The sequence below is a fragment of the Paramisgurnus dabryanus genome, chromosome 1 (genome assembly GCF_030506205.2).
Source record: "Paramisgurnus dabryanus chromosome 1, PD_genome_1.1, whole genome shotgun sequence".
In the NCBI taxonomy this organism is placed as follows: domain Eukaryota; kingdom Metazoa; phylum Chordata; class Actinopteri; order Cypriniformes; family Cobitidae; genus Paramisgurnus; species Paramisgurnus dabryanus.
Window position 1 is genome coordinate 36,591,659 of NC_133337.1, and position 19,853 is coordinate 36,611,511.

Sequence of the window (19,853 nt, forward strand, 5' to 3'; positions counted from 1 at the left end):
TGAATATATGTAGACATGTAGAAATAATACATAAATTCTGTATACATAGTATTTTTGCATTTATTATTCATAGAAGTATTGTCGACTGACCAGTAGGTGGCACTGTGTTGAAACTGTGTGTGCCCTCAGGTCTTGATTGTAATGAAATATACCAACTTCTGTGCCAAAGATTTGCCAGAATGAGCCCCAAGTCCATTTGGTTTGGTCAAGCAAAAGCTTTTGATAAGCAGTGGTTTTGCCCCTATGACCCAATCCAAATGCTGTAGTTTGTTTACCATATGGTCTCATCAGGTTATTGGTCTCATTTAGATTTAGGGTAATTGGGAAACAGGAATGGCCCTTTTTGATACACCAAAGCATATAATAGTAAACACCTTGTTTTTAACATCACAGCTTTCTCTAATATAATAATTCATTGGCATGTTTCTTTAATTAGAGAATGTTATGTGTTGTGTCAATGGACCCAAAAAGCAGATATAAAGACAAAAAAAATCTTTGTAATACACTGCAATACATTAAAATTACAATCAGGGTACAGGTTCAGACAAACAGGGAAACATTCCTAAATTAGAAAATTTGAAAGAACAGATTCTGTAAATAATTTGGATTGTTTTTTTCAAGACGATCTAAATGTGCCTAATGATTTTCCTACATTTAAAGGAAATTAAACAGTAATATGTGTAAATTGTGCACATTTTTATTCTAACAGTATTATAATTAAATGCAGTATATTGAGTTAAAGTTAAAGCATAGTTTGATGTATAAAATGTAGTTTTATAGATAGTAACCTAATTTATAGCTGCTGAGCCATTTACCAGCCCATTTAATGAGTATTTCACTGTGTATAACAAATTCCTATTACATTTTACCTAGCTTTCTTAATGTAATTGTTCTTATTTTGTACCCGTTTTGCATTTTCTATAATAAAAATGTATGTACTGTACTAGGTACTTTATATAAAATATTGTAAATGTTAAGACTCGACCAGTTAAGTGAAAAGCACGCGATCTGACAGCACGCGCACGCGCGCTTCGAGACATTCAGTTTCGCCATTTTGAATAGAAAAATATCAACGGTTTTATTTTCCGCTTCCCACTTCCCCTCACCGTGCACGGGAGCGTTAGAGATAGCTCTGCCTGTTGACTCACAGCAGAATTTTGTTTCCGGTACTAATTAATAAAACAGGAAAAACAGCTACAACTTTGGTGAGCACGATGGCTCGCGCATTGGCCAGATAGTTGAGAGGAAAACGATCTCGTGGCAGCTGCGGGGTTTCACAGAGCGCGCGCGGGGCAGCAGCAGCGCCACCGCTGCACGAGCCAGACCAGCACTAACCTACAACCAGCAGTCAGTGTAAAGACACTCACAGCGGGGGTAAGTTGAAGTGAAAACATTCTGTTTACATTCACAGATAGTGCTGTCTGGGCAAACTATTGTAGCTTTAGACCGAACATTGTCATTTTTTGGTCGTTTTGCGTTCGTTAAATTCCCTTTCGGATGAGAAGAAACTTCTGTGAGAGAGATTCGGCTGAAGTTAGCCAGGCGAGCTAGCAAACAAATCAAAAACACCTTGTTGTTTAACACAAAATAAAGCCATGTACGTTTTGTACGTTCATTACACCGTCTGTAGATATAAACGAACGCTTGTTTGATTTGTTTCGTTCGAGTTTGTGGCTTTTATAACACGGAAACCAGTTTTGTCGCTCATGATAGCCACCGATGCTAACGTCTGCTAGCTGGGCCCAGCTGTAAACATGCAACCTCAATTTTCTGGACTTCTGTGCACTTTTACATGTGTTTTTTGGCATGGCTTTATGCAAATAAATAAATGTCCGCCTTTGATTTAAATCACAACCCTTTAAAGTGTAAAAATCCGTTGACATGTTATTGACTTTGTAAACATATGATTCAAATTATGTTGTCATTGGCAGCCCGTGTAAGTTCATCCTTTTCAGCTATTGAACTCTTGACAACAGAACTATCAGTGTGATGAATTGAATTTCGTGTATAGTTTTGTAATGGATCAACACCCCCGGGTCCACGGTTCAGCACAAGCTGCTGGATCAATTTCCTAAGTAGGCAGCTTCTGGACAGTTGTGCAATCATAATAACCAACATGTATGAGTTTAGCTGCTGTCAGAGATTCCCTTTAACATCCCTTATCACTTCTGCTGTGTGTGTCAGCTTGCTTGGTTTGTAAATGGTGCGGCATTGTTCTATTTTTGATTGATTGTAGAACAGAGACTTGTGCTTTCCTGTTTAGAGTTCATTGGGGGTTTCTTTTTGGTGTTATTGTTGCACTGTGCTGCACGTTTTGTTGTATTGCACTACATGAATGTCTCTGCACCTGTATGATGTCCACATTAAAGGAAACAGGCCCCTTGTCTTTTTTGGGAACTTTTCCCAATTTAAAAAGTGCTTTAGTGTGCACAGCTGCAAACATTACTTCTTTCCGGTATAGTGCGCACTGTGCGTTTGTCGCCAGATTAGTATGTAGTGTTTAAGGAAGCTGTTACCAGCTGCTGTCTCGAGTATGCCATATGTACTCAAGTTATGGCGTAGGTAGACATGTTATTAAAGAGGAAAACGTAATGTGACATCTGCAAATTACTTAGATATCTATTTCGCTTCTGCTGTTCTGCGTTGGTTTGACCACAGATTAGATAGATAGCAAGATTTTTCTTTGGTGCATGAACCTTGAGCGTGCCATTCAAGCAAATGCTTAAAATAACTGTTAACATGTCTGCTAGAGAGCCAGCAAGGGGTAAATTTGATGAAGTGAGTGTGTATGTGTTGTTAAGGAAATGGCATGATACAACACTTGTGCATATGAACTTAAATACATTTTAGTTAATGATATATTTTAGGTAATAATATTATTCTTACATTTTGTGCACAGTGTATTGTGCATTTCAAGATGCCTACAGTGTGTGATGCATTGCATCACATTTGTCACGTCGGGCCAATGTGTTTCTCACCCTGCCTGCATTGATTTATGACAGCCCAACTTGCGTTTGCACTTTCTCAGTCTTATTTTTTTTCTACAGTGTCATTTCATCTGAGGTGTGTATTTGAGGACGGCCTGGTGGGAAGTGGACCTCATGCAGATTAATGCTAGGTCATTCTGTGCTGTTTGCATTCTGCCACTCAAATGCCTGTCTGCCTGTGGAGGAGGTGTAACTAAGGATTCACACGTTTCATCAGCTGGTAATAAATATATACATATTTAACTAATGCTATAAAGTTTTACGTTTTCGAGCAGTCTTTCACACAGGTTCCCGATCCCTCACAGTTCTTTGAGCAAGCATGGTGCTCATCCCGGCCGTGTGAAATGTATCTTACATAGTGTGATGCGTGGGAACCGGTTATCCTGTGGAAAAGGTCTAATTTACTCATTTTGTTCATGACCAGAGTTATTAGATAATCTTCACAGCCCAGGTGATTTCAATCAGTGATGAAAGAAAGAAAGAATTGTTGCACTTCATTTTCCAGTTGCGTCATGTTTTGTTTTGTGTGGGATGTGTAAGATGCTTTAAAAGTCCTGCAATTATTTTTGTTCTCTTCTGTTCTCCAGATTCTCTTTAATCTGTTTGTTCTGCTTTCTGTCTCATTTCTTCCTCCTTCTTATTAAAGGGATAGTTCGGTAAAAATGAAAATGTTGTGCTGAACACAATGGTATTTTGAGCAGTTTTTGTAACCAAACAAAGTTTTGAAGCACCATTGACTTCCATAGTATTTTTTTCCTACCATAGAAGTCAATGGTGCTTCTGCTTCCTGCTTGATTACAAATATCTTCCTTTGTGTTAGGCAGAACAAAGAAATGTGTACATGTTTGGAATGAAAGTAAAAAATAATAACACATATTTTGGGTTGAACTATCCCTTTAAAGGGGACATTTCACAAGACTTTTTTAGATGTCAAATAAATCTTTGGTGTCCCCAGAGTACCTATGTGAAGTTCTAGCTCAAAATAGATTATTTATTATAGCATGTTAAAATAGCTACTTTGCAGGTTTGAGCAAAAAGGTGCTTTTTTAAATGTAAATGAGTTGATTTTTGGATTTCAGGATTTTTGCAGCCGATACCAAGTAGTGTTTTGTTGTCTTCGTGATCGATCAATATCAATTCCCGATACTGATTCTTCAAACTTATATGCAAGCTCTTTGATGACTGTCACTGTTAACATTTTTTCTAGATAAAAGTAATACCACCTATATTATTATTTTAATAGAGAATCAAATAAGTAAGCACAACAAATATTCCTCCAACAAAGAGTAATTTAATATGCCTTATGCCTGGTAAAAGTACTGAAAAAACACTTCACAGTCTTAGTTGTATGAATTAAATATACACACATTCATATAAAGTACCATAGTCCTTCAGTCAAGAGCAGGGAGTGTTTTATTGAGAGATAAATTAGGTTACTGTAGCTTTAAGACGCGAGAGAGATCGCTCTATACTTGTGCGCTGAATGACAGGCTGTGTCTGTGTACGCGCACATCTGGGGCCCGTTCTTCGTACGTCGCTAACTCAGTTAGCTGGATTTGATTGTTGATGATTTGGCATGATCTTGGATTATTTGGTTCTTCGAAGCTCATTCTAAACTTGGTGTCATAGCAACAGGTCCCTAAGCTCAAACCTGCTCGGGAGCAGGCTTATTTCATGTAAACAAGATTAGTTTGTACCTTTTTAAGCGGATGTGATACGGAAAGTCTGACGCAGTCGCGTATTCTTCATTATACGAGCGCAATCTGCGTAAGATGCATGATTAATATAAAGAGCTTTTCAAATTCAACACGTAATAAAAAAAGAATATATTAATTAAATCTTTTAGCGATGTTATTTAAAAAATATATAATATAACAAATATATTTTCCTGTACTTGTGCGACTTGTTTTTGTGTAACAGGTGTTTGATTATTATTCTTAAACGAATGACATGCTGATCACATTCATTTTAAATTTGTTTGAATTTTCCTTAATAAAAACAGCAATTAATCATACCCAGCACTAATAGATGTTATGTACAATAAAGACTATTACTCAGTGTGAAATAATTTTCATTTGAATAAACTAATCTCCTATTTTAGTTTTGTCTTTAGATTGTCAAGTAGCTTTCAATGTCATGCATAAAAAGGGTTTTCGTTTAGTAATTTCTATCTGTTCTATCTTTAAAACGTTGTCTACAAATATGTTACCCTGTCCCTGTTCTGTGACAAAAATGACCAAAATAACCAAATAACTTTTTTGCACATATTTTCACAAATCTTTATCTTCTTTACTACACTTTTCTGTGCAGACTCAGCAGATGCAGGACTTTCGGTTAACGTGGAATACTGCTAATATAGTCAGAAATCAGTTAAGAATAATGCAATTGAAGTAAACTTATTTAACCACTTGCATATAGTTTCTCTAAAGGACTACCATCTGAGAGGATTTCTTTACTGTCATGTGCATTGCTATCAGAAACGGTTGTATTTTATAATCTTTTGATGTAGAATAACATTACCATTCCCTTACTGCACATCATACTTTATTTACCACATTATTGGAAACTGCTAAAAGTGTTGGTGTATTATCTACAACTGCACAAAAGAGAGGAAAACACTATCTTATAATACACTACAATTAAAATTTTATTTATCAGGAATTAAATTGTTGCATTGGCTGTCGGTTTAAGAAAGAGCAACTGCTCCAGAGATGATCTGTACAATCAGCCAGTTTAGAGACATCACTCCTGCCAGCACATCACATGAAGATGGAGGGCCACCACCTGTGTTTTTTTATTCTGCTTTTTAAGTTGCTGTTACAAACAGACAAAATAGCATTTAACTGTTTTTAAAAGAGACTTAAAGTACTTTAGGAGCATCAAATTTTAATTACAATCATTAATTTCAATCTTTGACAAGCATAGCAAAGATATCAAGATTATATTTTTACAGAAAATTTTGAATTATTTATGGTGATTTATGTACTAAAGTAGCTTTAACTGGGTTTTTAAATTCAGTCACATAAAACGTTCACAACCTTCCATCAATAGCTCTCAGACTGCAGGGGTTAAAAATGGGCGTGTTCTTGGCCATTGTAACAACTGGCCAATCACAGCGTGGCTGATCAGTGTTTCTACTATCGATATGTATTGACACTTCTTGCAGTGCACGAACGCGCAGTGATCTCAGATAATTCAATCCTGCCATAATAATCATCAACAGCAGTGGTGTTCAAAGAACCAAATAAGCGAGATTATAATTAGCCAGATCTAAACTTCTCGGATGTCTCATTTGATCTCGGATGTATTAAGCGACGTACGAAGAACGGGCCCCAGGTGTACACAGACAAGAACCGCTGCGAGTAAAAGGAAAGTTTAAACTGTCAAAACTTTAAAACGCATGTAAATAATAATTTTTTTGGCATAAAGATGCAATGTCTGCGATAGATATGTGTTGTATATGCTGTTTGATTGGGATATGAAGAAGCATCGCGCTGTTAGGACCGGAGTGCGTCCTCATATAAAATGCACATATCTCTGTAAAGGCAGAGAGAGAAATTCAAATTTGCAGGTTGCACATGAGCAACAGGTTGTAAAAATGTTCATAGTACTGCGTATAAATGGTCTGTAACCGAGTATGCATTCAGGTGCCCTTTGATGACAAAAGTAAACCGAAAGATGGGATCATGAGGTTGACAATTTTAGCGAGTACCAATTGAGTAATTTAAAGCCATGGTCGACCGATATTGATCTGCGGGCGATCCATCGGAGCATCCCTAGACTTGATCTCTGTACTAAATGGCAGGTACTTTTCCCTTCTGACATGACAAGTCACTGAATCTTATAAGTGGCTTATTTGAAATGCACTACAATGGGTGCAACTCTAAACACCACATAAATAGCACTGGTTGCAAGAGCTTTAACTGTAGTAAAAAAAAATGCATAAAAAAGGGAACTCTATTTTCATATCTTCTATATCCCCCTTCTTAATGCGTTTACCCACCATATTTTGTCATATCTCCCATCTTCAGGTCTGTGCTTCCTGCTACAGCCGCCACCATCATGTTCTGGAAGTTTGACCTGAACAACACCTCCCATATCGACCAGCTGCTGGATCGAGAGGATGTGACTCTGAGAGAGTTGATGGAAGAGGAGGATGTTCTGCAGGAGTGCAAAGCACAGAACCGCAAGCTCCTGCTCTTCCTATCCAAGGATCACTGTATGCAGGAGCTGGTCACCCTCATCACTGAGGAGCCCTCTGCTGATCTGGAGGAGAAAACACGCTTCAAGTAAGAAAAAAATGCCACAGCTTTGTGCATCACACATTCTAGTTTTAATCGGTTTAATTGGTAGTTGGTTTGAGCATCCCAACCAGCCTAACAGATTAGTTTAACCAATGGGATGTGAGTTTCTGTTTGGCTGCTCAGTGGCAGATTTTCAAAATTCTGTGTGGTGATAATAGTGGGTTAGAAATTACACACTTCACCTCAAAATACCATTATGTTCAACCATCCATCAGTTGCATATTCCCTTTAGCCTATGTATACATATGCCTGAAAGTAAGCGTATTCTGACCGCTGAGAATTGTGTATGTGCTGTACGGTAGCTGACCTTCATACTTGCAGCTCCTAGATACACGAGTGCTATAAAAAATGCAGGTAAAGACTTAAAGTAAGGTGCAGATGGGTTAGGACGCAAGGGATGATCCTTAAAAGCTATATTTTAAAATGACAGATGGAGGAAGAGTAATTGTACCATGAGAAATAGCTTTTGAAACGGGGAACACCTGCATAATATTAATAGACTTTTGCAATATAATCTGAATAACTGCTGTGTTTGTGAGGACAATGCTTTTTCACATAAAATGTGTGCATGCAATGTGTTTTAGCACTCTGTTCGACATATGGGGGGATCATGAGGGACATCATGATTTATCTGAAAACAAAAATCATTAGTATCTTAGTGTGTAGGAGCCAGAATCGTTTTTATCTTGAAATAAGCAAGCAGATGTGCTAAAAGTGTTGGGAAATATTATATTGAGTGAAATGTGTTCAACAACATCTGTCGTATCAATAGGACTGCCTAATTCATATTTTTGCATAATATATTTATTAAAGCTTTAATGCATAGTGTATCATTTGCATCATGCTTAATAAGTGGATTTTCGCTGTACCGCCGCAGCACTTACCAGTATTTACTTTACATCTATTGATCTTTGAGTCCAATAGCACTACATTGCAACTTTCTGTTGTGACCTTCTGAAATGTTAGCCCTGTGTGTGAGACCAGACCTTAGATGTTTTTTTTTTACCATGTAGCATTTAAAAGTTGCAATTGTATGTATTATACACTCTTTTGTTCATTCAGGTTTCCAAATATTGCCTGTGAGCTTTTGACCTCAGATGTGGCTCTTATCAATGATAAGCTGGGTGGAGATGAATCCCTTTTGGAGAAGCTCTACCACTTTCTTGAGCAGGAGCCGCCCCTTAATCCCCTGCTGGCCTCCTTCTTCAGCAAGACCATCGGCAACCTGATTGCACGCAAAACAGACCAGGTATACACACCTGCTGTTACACAGCACCGTGAACCTTATCTGATAAGAACTAAAGCATTGTAAAATTTCCAGTGCTATGTGTGAACAGAGAATAGGATTAAGGGTATATGCATGGACGACATCAGAACACACTGACAGCTTCGGCCCAATCCTAACATTTTGACACAGATGATGCGTTTACCTCCTATGCTGTTTATGGAAGTTTCTCTCTACACGCTGCTTGAAGTCGAACAAACAAAATCTTTACACCGTCTTTTGCACGCTTTTTATGAAACCTTCTATTTATACATTACTGTCTAATGTTTTAGATGCAGGTTGCGACTCTTTATGCTACAGTTCAAATTTAAGTAATGTAAAACAATGTTGTTTTAGTCAAGAGCAACTGTGAATGACCGTTTGCCACAGAAGTAGAAAAGACAAAACTACGGACTGCGGATATAAAGTCATAACCCACCATTGTTTACAGCACAACACTGACCTTGCCGTGCGGCGGTTTAGTGGAAACGTCTACTCTCTGAAAGAGTTTACCAGTATTTTGGTACTGATGCGTGAATGATGTTGTTGCGTGTGTAAATAGCAAATTTTTGTATTTACTGGTAAAGTCATTCTGGTAAATGTATGCTACTGAGGCTAATAACTGTTTGTTTGTTCTTGAAGGTAATCTCTTTCCTAAGGAAAAAACACAACTTTATCAGTCTGGTGCTGAATCACATTGATGCCTCGGCGATGATGGACCTATTGCTGCGTCTTATCAGCTGTGTAGAGCCTGCCCCCTTAAGGATGGAGGTCCTTAATGTAAGCATACTTTTAAATATACTCAAATTGGTAATTAATCATGTGATCAGTGGAACAGTAATTTTTTCTGAAAATCTGAGCAAAGCTGTGGGGACACCAAATTGGATAAATGTGTGTCTCTAGGCACGTAGTGAAACCATTGAAGTGAAATCTGTGATTTTCATTGTACATTCAGACACTGGGTTAGGTTTGCCCTAAATGTTTTCCCACAAGGCATGGCTAAATATAATCTAGTTTTGTAATACTTACTTGTAGTATGTGTTTTACAGTGGCTGAATGAGGAAAGGCTCATTCAGAGACTCACAGAGCTAATGCACACAGGGAGAGATGAAGAGGTAAAAAAGTCACAAACTTTTCAGTTGATTGTTGCGGGCTAACTAATTCTCATTAACTCTTAACCTCCTTTTCTGCAGAGACAATCTAACGCATCCCAGACTCTTTGTGACATCATCCGTCTCAGTCGAGACCAGGCCAATCAGATGTCAGAGGTCACAGAACCAGACCCCTTACTTGCTGTCCTGGAGTCGTAAGTGTCAAGTCTGATTAACGTTCTTTTAGTGATCTCGTGCCACTAGGCGGCCAAGTTGTTATAGTCATGCAAGAAAAAACTCCTCCTATGTACTTTAATGGGGAAATTAAATATTAAAACCTATTTCTAACCCACAATTTAATCTGACATCAAATGTACCATAACTTTAGTTTCTTAAGATCAGATTGTGCTATAAAACACCTGTTTAAGGTCGCTTCAGCTACTGCACATGTACACAGGTTATCAAGTGCCTCACAAGTCTTTATACAAAGCCCTTGTCACAGAGAGCTGTCAGTCTTTATTGATTGATGATTGGTTCTTTTAACTGGAAGGCGGAACTGTTGTCGGTACGGATTTATTAAAGGAATATTCCGTTTTCTTAAAAGAAAAATCCAGATAATTTACTCACCACCATGTCATCCAAAATGTTGATGTCTTTCTTTGCTCAGTCGAGAAGAAATTATGTTTTTTGAGGAAAACATTGAAGGATTTTTCTTATTTTAATGGACTTTAATAGAGCCCAACATTTAATACTTAACTCAACACTTAACAGTTTTTTTCAATGGAGTTTCAAAGGACTCTAAACAATCCCAAACGAGGCATAAGGGTCTTATCTAGCACATAACAAATATACACTTTTAAAGCACAACTTCTCGTCTAAATCCGGTCCAGCGCGACCTAATGTAAATGGGTAGTGACGTAGGGAGGTCACGTGTTACATATATAAAACACACATTTGCGGATCATTGTAAACAATAAACTGACACAAAGACATTAATTAGTATCAGTTGACATACAACAACGTAGGAACGGTCCTCGTTCTCAACACTTGTAAACACTGGGGCGGAGTTTCGCGTTCGCCCTCTGTGACCTCTTGACGTCATGACGTATTGCTTGGGGTCACGCTGACGCATCACGACCGGATCTGGACGAGAAGTTGTGCTTTAAAAGTGTAAATTTGTTATTTTTATTGTCAAAAATGACAATCGTTTTGCTAGGTAAGACCCTTATGCCTCGTTTGGGATCATTTAGAGTCCTTTGAAACTCCGTTGAAAAAAAACTGTTAAGTGTTGAGTTAAGTATTAAATGTTGGGCTCTATTAAAGTCCATTAAAATTAGACAAATCCTGCAATGTTTTCCTCAAAAAACATAATTTCTTCTTGACTGAACAAAGAAAGACATCAACATTTTGGATGACATGGTGGTGAGTAAATTATCTGGATTTTTCTTTTAAGAAAATGGAATATTCCTTTAAGCGTTGCATTCATAGTAATAGGAATAGCAATGGCCAATATTTTGGTTATATCTATGTTCTTTATTAACACTTAGTGTTTTTTATTTTAATAAGTCATGTTACTTGACGGTGTAAACATTTCTTTAACAGACAAGAAAATGTGTCTGAGCTTTTGAAGAACATGTTTGAAGGCGAGAGGACCGAAGTGTCCATCGTCAATGGAACGCAAGTGCTTCTTACGTTACTGGAGTCACGGAGGTCAGGGTAAGTTCATGACAGAGCCTTATTGTCAAATGCCTATTAAATTAGAGCTTTATTTAGGGGCTTATTATTTCTGTCATCTTGTGTCTGATTTTGTTAGGCTGGAGGGTCTGATGGACCTGTATTCTCAGGGATGTGAAAGGTCTTACACTGTCAACAGCAGTATTTTACGTGCTATTGAGCCTCATCTAAAGGACTTCCAACAGCTCCTACTGAACCCTCCTAAGGTATCAGCAAACACGTGTCTAAACTCTATTAGTGCACAAATGTCATCTCACGGGTTTTGAACCGTTTGTTCAGTTCATGTATTAAACAATTGACCTTGTCTGCCTCTATCCAACACTCACATTTTAGATCTCGAAAAACTCTACTAATGAGATAATAAGTTAAATCAGATGTTTAGACATCCAAAACGTGTACTATTGGGAGTCCCCCAGAAACGGGGATAAAAATAAACTTTGTTAACTATGCAGTATTTCAATATAGGATAAACAATTACAGACTGTGTCTTTGTGTGCTCTGCTGTGTGTAACCACCCTTAAAAAATATTTCTTCCGCATGCTGTGGTGTAGAGAAGTGCAATACTCACTACGGTGGGCGTTCTGGAGCAGCCCCTGGGGAGCGCCCGCCTACATGTGGCCAGACTAGTGGCATCTCTGCTGCAGACAAGCGACCTCAGCATCTGTGAGGAGATCTGCAGACTCAACATCATGGACCTGCTGTTGGTAAGACACACACACACACCAAGTACTGCTAACTGAAGACTATAAACTGACCAGGGTAGAAATGCTTTTGTTTTTCATCATATATTCATTTTCCCTTCTCTCCTTGCAGGATTTGTTCTTTAAATACACCTGGAATAATTTCTTGCACTTGCAAGTGGAGTTGTGTGTGGCGTCCATTTTGAACCAGTCTGCTGGCCACTCAGACCTCCAGAACCACGACGAGAGGCCACATGCAGGTGCAGGCAGCCCGGTGAAGGAGGAAATACCGGACCAGAACAGCAGCTTAGACACAGCAACTACACCTATTCAAGATGCTCTTGTTGCCAATGTAGGTCCTGCCGTCATCTACTGTAATACACGTCTAGTTTTGATTATGACACCACAACACTTTTGTCAGAAAAGCTTCGAGGGAATTGCTACCTACTTATCCGATACAGTTGAATTCCACTTTTAAAGGAGTCATACTGACTTTTTCCATGTTTAAGTGCAATAATCGTGTCCCCAGGGCTTCATATCAACCCAGAAAACATAAAAAAAGAACAACCCAGTAACTTTGTTTTGGTAAACCATTCTCTGCAAGCATGTTAAATAAAATAGGTCGTTCAGATTTTGCCAGTTTTGTGACGTAGGTAGTAAGTACAATTACAATAATACTGCCCCTTAATTTGCACTATCCAACCACGGCACTGCCATTTACTGCAGAAAGAAATAGAGAAGATAATTGACAGCACAATTGAGTTTCAGTTTCAACAAACCACCATCATTGCGTTCAGTGTTTGCATTTCATCAGCTCATTTGCATTTTAAAGGATGGATCCAAAAACTGCACATTTTTGCTCGAACCTCCAAAGTAGCAATTTTAATATGTTATTATAAATTATGTGTGGGGTATTTTGAGCAAAAACATCATGCAAGCATTCTGGGGACACCAAAGACTTTTTTACTTCCTAAAAAATCTAATATTTTGAGCCCTTTAACAGCTTTAAAAATGGGGCACCATCCAGTGCCATTATCAAGATGGAAATGGGCAGAATATTATTTAATATTACTTTGGTTGTGTTCTCCTGAAAGAAGAACGTCATGTATACTTAGAATGGCTTGAGAATGCGTAAATTATGGCTTAATTTCTGGGTAAATCACTTAGGACATCTTAGCAAAAAAGTGGCAAGCTAATAGGTGTCAAGTACCCTGATTTGTTTCCATATTTCTTCTTTTTTTCCTGTTATATGAGTGTTTTGTATTTCTTGTTGTTCATTTTTTTCCTACCATCTGCTTTCTTCAGCTCTTCCAGCATTGCCAACTGGTGCAAAGGATTCTGGATGCCTGGGAGGAAAATGACAAAACCCAGTAAGAGTCTCTTATCCGTTTCATGACTTAGATTTCTATACATGAACTCTACATGTGTGACCATCCCATTAAGATCATCTACAGAAAGTTTACGGTTGATGTTTCTGACGTTGTCTTCAGGGCTGAAGGTGGCAGACGAAGGGGAAACATGGGTCACCTGACGAGAATTGCTAACACTGTGGTTCAGAACCTGGATAAAGGGCTGGCTCACGCTCAGATTAATGGGTTAATTAAAGGTTTGTAGTTCAGGAATATGTCAAAACAGACTCAACATTTACTGAGAGGTAACTTGGGAATGATGGGAGTTGTACATCCACAGACCTTCCAGAGGACTGCAGAGGTCGCTGGGAAAGTTTCGTGGGTGAGACTTTGAGGGAAACCAATAGGAGAAATACAGTGGACTTGGTAAGGATGAGCATTCATGCACACACCATGCTTAGCTACAGCTTAAATGTAATTTTAGTCAATTTTTACACAGATTTACAACCAGAAGTTCTCTCAAAACTTTTGCTTTCTGATTGGCTGTTACCTTGTTTTCCAGGTGAGCACTCATAACATCCACTCATCAAGTGAAGATGATGATATGGAAAGCCCTTTCCCCAATGATCTGTCCATCCAACAGGTGGGAAACAGCAGAGCATGAGTGCACCATATACAGTCAGCATGTCTGGTGATTGGCTGAATTACTTTAATTTATTTTTGTTTATCTTTCAGGCATTTTCAGATTACCAGATTCAACAGATGACCGCCAACTTTGTGGATCAATTTGGTTTCAATGATGAGGAGTTTAGTGAACATGATGAAAACATTAAGTAAGTCTTATATGCAATGCATTAAAAGTATGAATCCTAAATCTTTATACACTTAAATTAATGTAAAGAATGTTAGGTGTGATCTGTGCAAAGATTAAGACTTTTTTTAAACTTTCTTTTTTCAATCTTTTAGTGCTGCATTCGATCGAATTGCTGAAATAAACTTCAATATAGATGCAGATGATCATAGTGTAAGTGTCTACCCATGAAAAAGTTGTTGTAAATGACACTTAACTTCGCTTTAATTGTTTGTTCTGACTGTTTTGTATGGTTATTGTTGTGTTGTAGGCCAATGCTGCAGCTTTTGAGGCGTGTTGTAAGGAGCGAATCCAGCAGTTCGACGACCTCGAGGAAGAGGAAGACATTTGGGACGAAAAAGAAATCAACTATGCAACACAAATTAAATCCAGATCGAGGTACACAACAAGTCGGATATGGATGATCTGTTTTGTTTAATAGATCGTTGTTTGGAATTTTTAAACAAAGTGCTAAGGAATCACGCTCAAGTTTTCTTTCTTTTTCAGGTTTGGAGCGTCTCCTTCTTCAGACAGCTCACCCAAGAGCGCCGTAAGGAATGGAGGTGGAGGCCGCGGGTCGGCCTCTGAGGAAGAGGATGTTGAGGAAGAGGCCAGTCCTCCCTCGGTGCGCACAGCAGATAAAAGTGAAGCAGGCTTACAACACGCTCAGCCTCAGAGTAAGTGCTTCTACTATTTACACGTGTAGTCATTTAACCCAATCCAAATCTTTTTATCTCATTTGCTGCTTTAATTTAATTTGATTTATTCAGACCCAGGCTGGACGGCAAGTTTTGGTGAAAGTGAGGAGAGCTCATCCAGTTCCTGGGGTGAGTCACCTCAAAAGGGTGGTGAGGGTCAGCAGAACACAGGTTGGGCCACCTTTACAGAGTTCCAGCCATTTAGCAGGTAAGTGAATAAACATTTGTATAAACTTAGACCAAAGATTGAACTCTTTGAAGCAGTTTAATGGTTTATATTTACACCTGGAGGATTACGGTAATATTTGCTTTAAACGTAGCTCTAACATACAAATTTCTCAACAACAGTACAGATTCCAGGCAGACGGAGGGACCGCCTCAACAAGACCAAGAGAAGAACTGTAAGTATCCTGCTTGCATGTATCTGAAGAAAAAATGTGAAACACAAGTAAAACAATTAATCACCAGCTGAATTTACTAATATTCAAACTTTTGTCCTATATACACTACTTTCAAAAGTTTTGTAACTTTCACTCGTTTTTCATTTATATCGTTTTTCCACATTGCAGAATAATATTAAAGAGCACCAATGGTCCGATTCACGATTTTACATTTCCTTTGGTGTGTAAAGGGGGTCGCTCAGCACCGTTCTAAAAAAAATCAAACACCTTGTTTTCTATGAGTATATGCACACCGGTGCCGTCAGCTGGCGCCTGTCCGCACTGGGGGTCGCACACTGGACGTGTAGCTCAGCGCCATGTCGCGTCTAGGACAACTCTGAGGTATCGTACACCGGAAGTGTGCACAGATATCGTCTACTTAAAAATGCTAAATATACGTTAGCAGCCAATGTTAGTCGTTAACAATTTGGGACAAATATGATGTTATTTAATGTTAAACTATGTGAGTGGAGCGACAGAGATTTGAGCATAGCTGGGCGCCGTGGTCAGGCGCCACCTGTCTGTGCCAGTGTGCATATACTCATAGAAAACAATGGTGTGTTTTTTAAGAACGCCGGCCTGGTGTGCGACCCCCTTTAAGTGTGTATTAGTACATGTTAATGATATGCAAAAGAGGTACATACCTTAAAGTAAACGATGATGCGAGTTATCGTCTCCAACGTAAATCTCTTTTCTTGGACTACAACAAACACACGGATTGTAGGCAACAGTTTACTTCCTGGGATAGTTTATGAAGAGAAGACCGACATTATCATAATTCCTCCCGCTTCTTAACTCTTTCACCGCCATTGACGAGATATCTCGTCAATTAGGAGAAAACGCTTCCCCCTCAAATGACGAGATTTTCTGTCTTTCCGCAATACCGCTATTATCCACCAGGTGGATACAACCCGGAAGTGTACGATATGTGGAAATGTGTTTTTTTTTACCATAGATCACGCGAAGACATATTACTAAAAGCATCCAAAATAAATCAAAACTGTTATTTTTTATCATCTGAAGTGCAAGTTACCCTTTGCCTAGAGATTGAAAAACCGTTCTCATGTCATTTTATCTTGAAATGTTATCTTAGGATGAATTTTAAAGAATGTTGAAGGAGTTGACATTTAATCTGGGCTCCTATTGGCTGCTTTTTCTTCAATATTCAGTCTAAGTAATGTATTTCAAAATAATATTTTAAAATGAAACTTTTGTATATTTTTGTCTAGAAAAGTATTTAAGCATTTAACCATACACCTTCCAATTAAAAGATTTTTAAGATCATAATTAACATTTCAGTCAAGTGTTTCAAAACGTTTGATTGGTAGTGTATATGCCTGATAAAATAATTCTCCCACCCAGTCATAAATGAAGTTGTGAGCCATGTGGATATCTTTCTGTTGCTGTAAGAGTGTCTAATTTGTTTAGCAGCAGACGGCAGCGGTTCGGCTACAGGATCGTGGGAGGAAAATCCCGGGCAGAAAGCCCCTCTGGTGGCCTCAGACAGCAGCTCGTCTGGAGGCTCAGACAGTGAAGAGGACCCTGGGGAAAATAAGAGCGGCGGCTCTCCTAAAACACCTGCCAACCAGACAACAGCAGCCACGAGGTGAGCTGTCCAGACAAACTACTCTAGAGATAGAGAGCTAAAAACTAGAGCAGAAGTGAATCCCATTTAGACACTTTACATTTTACTTAGCGGTTCCCTTCATGTGTAACATTATAGGGGATATATACTTGAGCTTGGTGAATGCGGTCTACAGTACAACTTGTGTAAACATTCAGTTGCAACTGATATAGATTTTTGTATTTTGCTATATATTATTAAGTTTTTTTATGTACTGGAAATGTACTGAATCTCTCTGTCTTGTGCAGTGAGGTGTCTACCGTAGCTCTGGAGAAGCTTAGCATCACAGACAAAGCTGAACACAGCAACGAGCCTTTAGCACCTACAGAAGACTCGGACGCCACCACTGTGATGGAGACAAGGTAACACAACGGTGCATACTGTGATGATTGTGACTTTTAATTGATCAAAGTATTTAACTACTTTCTCTTTCTTACAGAGATAAAGCGGCAGCTGAGATCACACCCAACGGACCCGTCTGAAGATTCGGGATTAGAGTCCAACAGAGACCCGGTCCACTCTCCACCTCTTCCATTCTGAACCCCCAAACCTCAATACCACTATTGGTGTTTAAATTAAGAATGCTGCCATGTTATTGGTCCTGGATACTGCCAATTTAGCCTATGATTGGAGGAAGAAGAAGCCACGGCATGATGTATCACAAACCAGTAACCAGTACAGTACTCAGAGGCGTTAGTCTATTAAACCTTTCAACTTTGTATGAGATATGCACAGTTTTAAATGTAGCAGTGACCGTGTGATTACAGGATCTGTCAGGACGTTTTTCGAGGGGGGGGTTGTCTCTCTATACTATAATTTTTCTGGATTATTTTTTGCTCGCAGCTTTGGATCGGAAAGCACAGGCTCATCCTTCATCAAGTCATCACACAAAATCACTTGCCTCACCAACAATTCACTGTATGTTGAAGCACAATGAAATGTTCTGTAATGCTCTTCACCGCCCCCCTGCCAAATTCAGATACTCTCAAATCATGTACTTGAATGTTCGAGAGTGCTTATGAATATATGAATATTTCTGATCGGAAATGGTGCCAATGTCGGCACTTGTGCAATAACGTTTAGGCATTTAATTTAAATCATTCAGAAAATGTACACAGTGGGGGTGTGCCCATTTGATTTCCGGGCTCTTTTTCATTGCATGCAATGCGTTATTTATCAAGCATATACGTTTTTCTGGTTGGATGGTCGAGACCTTCAGATTGTATCAGATCACATGTGTCTCTTTTTTCCCCTTAGATCAACCAAACAGTATCTACCTAATTTCTAGGACGTTAAGCTTTCTAAAATGGAATCATGGGTATATCCAAAAGCAAAAATCTTAAAGTAATCATAGTAGCCATTGCCTTAAGTTACAAATCCTGTACAAGTCCCTGTAACAGGATAGAAGGGTTTAGAAAAGCAAACAGACTTTCATTTAGTCTGTTTTTTAATGTCAGCAGGTTATGAAATGATAATTTTACCTGCATCCCCATCTAATGTTTTTATGATAAAAAAAGTTATCTTGTCCTAAATCCCTTATACACTATACCCTATAAACTTCTCTACGGGACAGTGTTACGCACCATCACTTTTTTAAATGAGAAGTTGCTGTCATAGAAATACGATGAGCTTGTCTCAGAAGCTTCCGGTAGCTCTTGTGGAAATGCCAGGTTCCACCTCTTGTATTATGTCATACTGAATATCATGTAATTATTTTTCTTACAGGAATTTTTCTCATATCTCCGCAAGCTTACGATGGTACCAAAACTGTTGGATTACAGGATTGGGATATTGCATTATTTATTTTGCACTTATTGAGGTGTTGGTGCAGAGACCTGGTCTCCCATCATGCGTTGGAACACCCTGATTTTTTCGCAAAGGAGTGTACATCCTCCATTGACTCTGCTTCTTATAGCCTATCTATGACATGTTCAAGGGTTTGTTTCCAAAGCCAAAAGTATGTATTTGCCTTTTTTTCTTCAACTGTTTAAAAAAATCTTATTTTTAACTTTAACCAATATTATTTTACATATTGTAGAGATTCTAATTTATGTGATCTTCAGCAACCAAAATATTGCTCTGTTCAATTCTGTTCCTGTGTCTGGGTTGTTTCTGCACGTTTCAAAGCTATAGGTTGAGTCTGAGGATCCCTATATGTCTCAGATGATGGTTAAATCATTTTCTTAAGTGGACAAAAGTTTTTTGCTCCTCCCTTAGTGGGTTAAGGGCCATCTATCTATCCGATTACTACAGAGAATAAAGCAAACGTCACGTTTGCTGTAATGCACATACATTGGAAGTCTTTGGGGAAAGGCACTAAACCAGAATGGTGATGACTGAACATTTAAATAATCAAATTAGGCACCACATAATTACATGGGGCAGGCTTGTATACCAAGAGTTGCCAGTTCGAGTCTCATGGCTGACAGGTTGCGACTGGTGCCTTCGAGCAGAGTACCTTAACCCAAATTTCTCCCCGGGAGCTGGGATGGCTGCTCACTGCTTCGTGTGTGTGTGTGCACGACTTTCAGTGCGTGTGTTTATTACTCACTGGGATGGGTTAAATATAGAGGAGAACACATTTTGAGTATGCGTTACGAAGCAAGGATACCACAAATTCAGGAGTTACGTCTAATGCAGAAGCTTGCCTGTCTAGAAAACTATTCCTGCTGTTAAAATTTTGACAAATGAACAGCTATTTTTTCACAGACATTTTTATACAGAAAATGTAAATGCTTTAAAACTCGGGTCTTTAACAGAGGATCCTTTGGTATTAATGGGGTCCTCCAAATATTACTTGAATTAATGATTTTTATTCTACAAAATGCATTA

At 38.6% G+C, this 19,853-nt stretch overlaps 1 protein-coding gene across 4 annotated transcripts; it reads left to right on the forward strand.

Annotated features, from left to right (window-relative positions):
• The first annotated feature begins 1,030 nt into the window (after positions 1-1,030).
• Positions 1,031-19,113, forward strand: ppp6r2a (protein phosphatase 6, regulatory subunit 2a). Of its 4 annotated transcripts, none has more exons than XM_065269434.2 (24): positions 1,031-1,374; positions 3,048-3,207; positions 7,019-7,276; positions 8,354-8,540; positions 9,198-9,335; positions 9,605-9,670; positions 9,749-9,861; positions 11,249-11,362; positions 11,460-11,586; positions 11,932-12,084; positions 12,194-12,412; positions 13,366-13,430; positions 13,551-13,666; positions 13,750-13,835; positions 13,972-14,052; positions 14,145-14,242; positions 14,376-14,433; positions 14,531-14,658; positions 14,767-14,936; positions 15,030-15,165; positions 15,303-15,358; positions 16,826-17,003; positions 17,270-17,383; positions 17,461-19,113. In XM_065269434.2, the coding sequence occupies exons 3-24, from the start codon at positions 7,050-7,052 to the stop codon at positions 17,501-17,503; spliced, it is 2,673 nt and encodes an 890-aa protein (XP_065125506.2). In that variant the 5' UTR covers positions 1,031-1,374; positions 3,048-3,207; positions 7,019-7,049; the 3' UTR covers positions 17,504-19,113. The 4 variants fall into 4 exon arrangements, with proteins under 4 accessions (XP_065125506.2, XP_065125508.2, XP_065125507.2 ...); XM_065269436.2 differs by having other exon boundaries at positions 16,829-17,003; XM_065269435.2 differs by having other exon boundaries at positions 15,306-15,358.
• Positions 19,114-19,853: the final 740 nt, after the last annotated feature.

Coding starts and splice junctions, on each gene's coding strand:
- ppp6r2a (XM_065269434.2), top strand. CDS start 7,050: ATGTTCTGGAAGTTTGACCTGAACAACACCTCCCATATCGACCAGCTG. Junction 12,413..13,365: donor AAGATGCTCTTGTTGCCAAT/GTAGGTCCTGCC, acceptor TGCTTTCTTCAG/CTCTTCCAGCATTGCCAACT. Junction 14,659..14,766: donor CAAATTAAATCCAGATCGAG/GTACACAACAAG, acceptor TTTCTTTTTCAG/GTTTGGAGCGTCTCCTTCTT.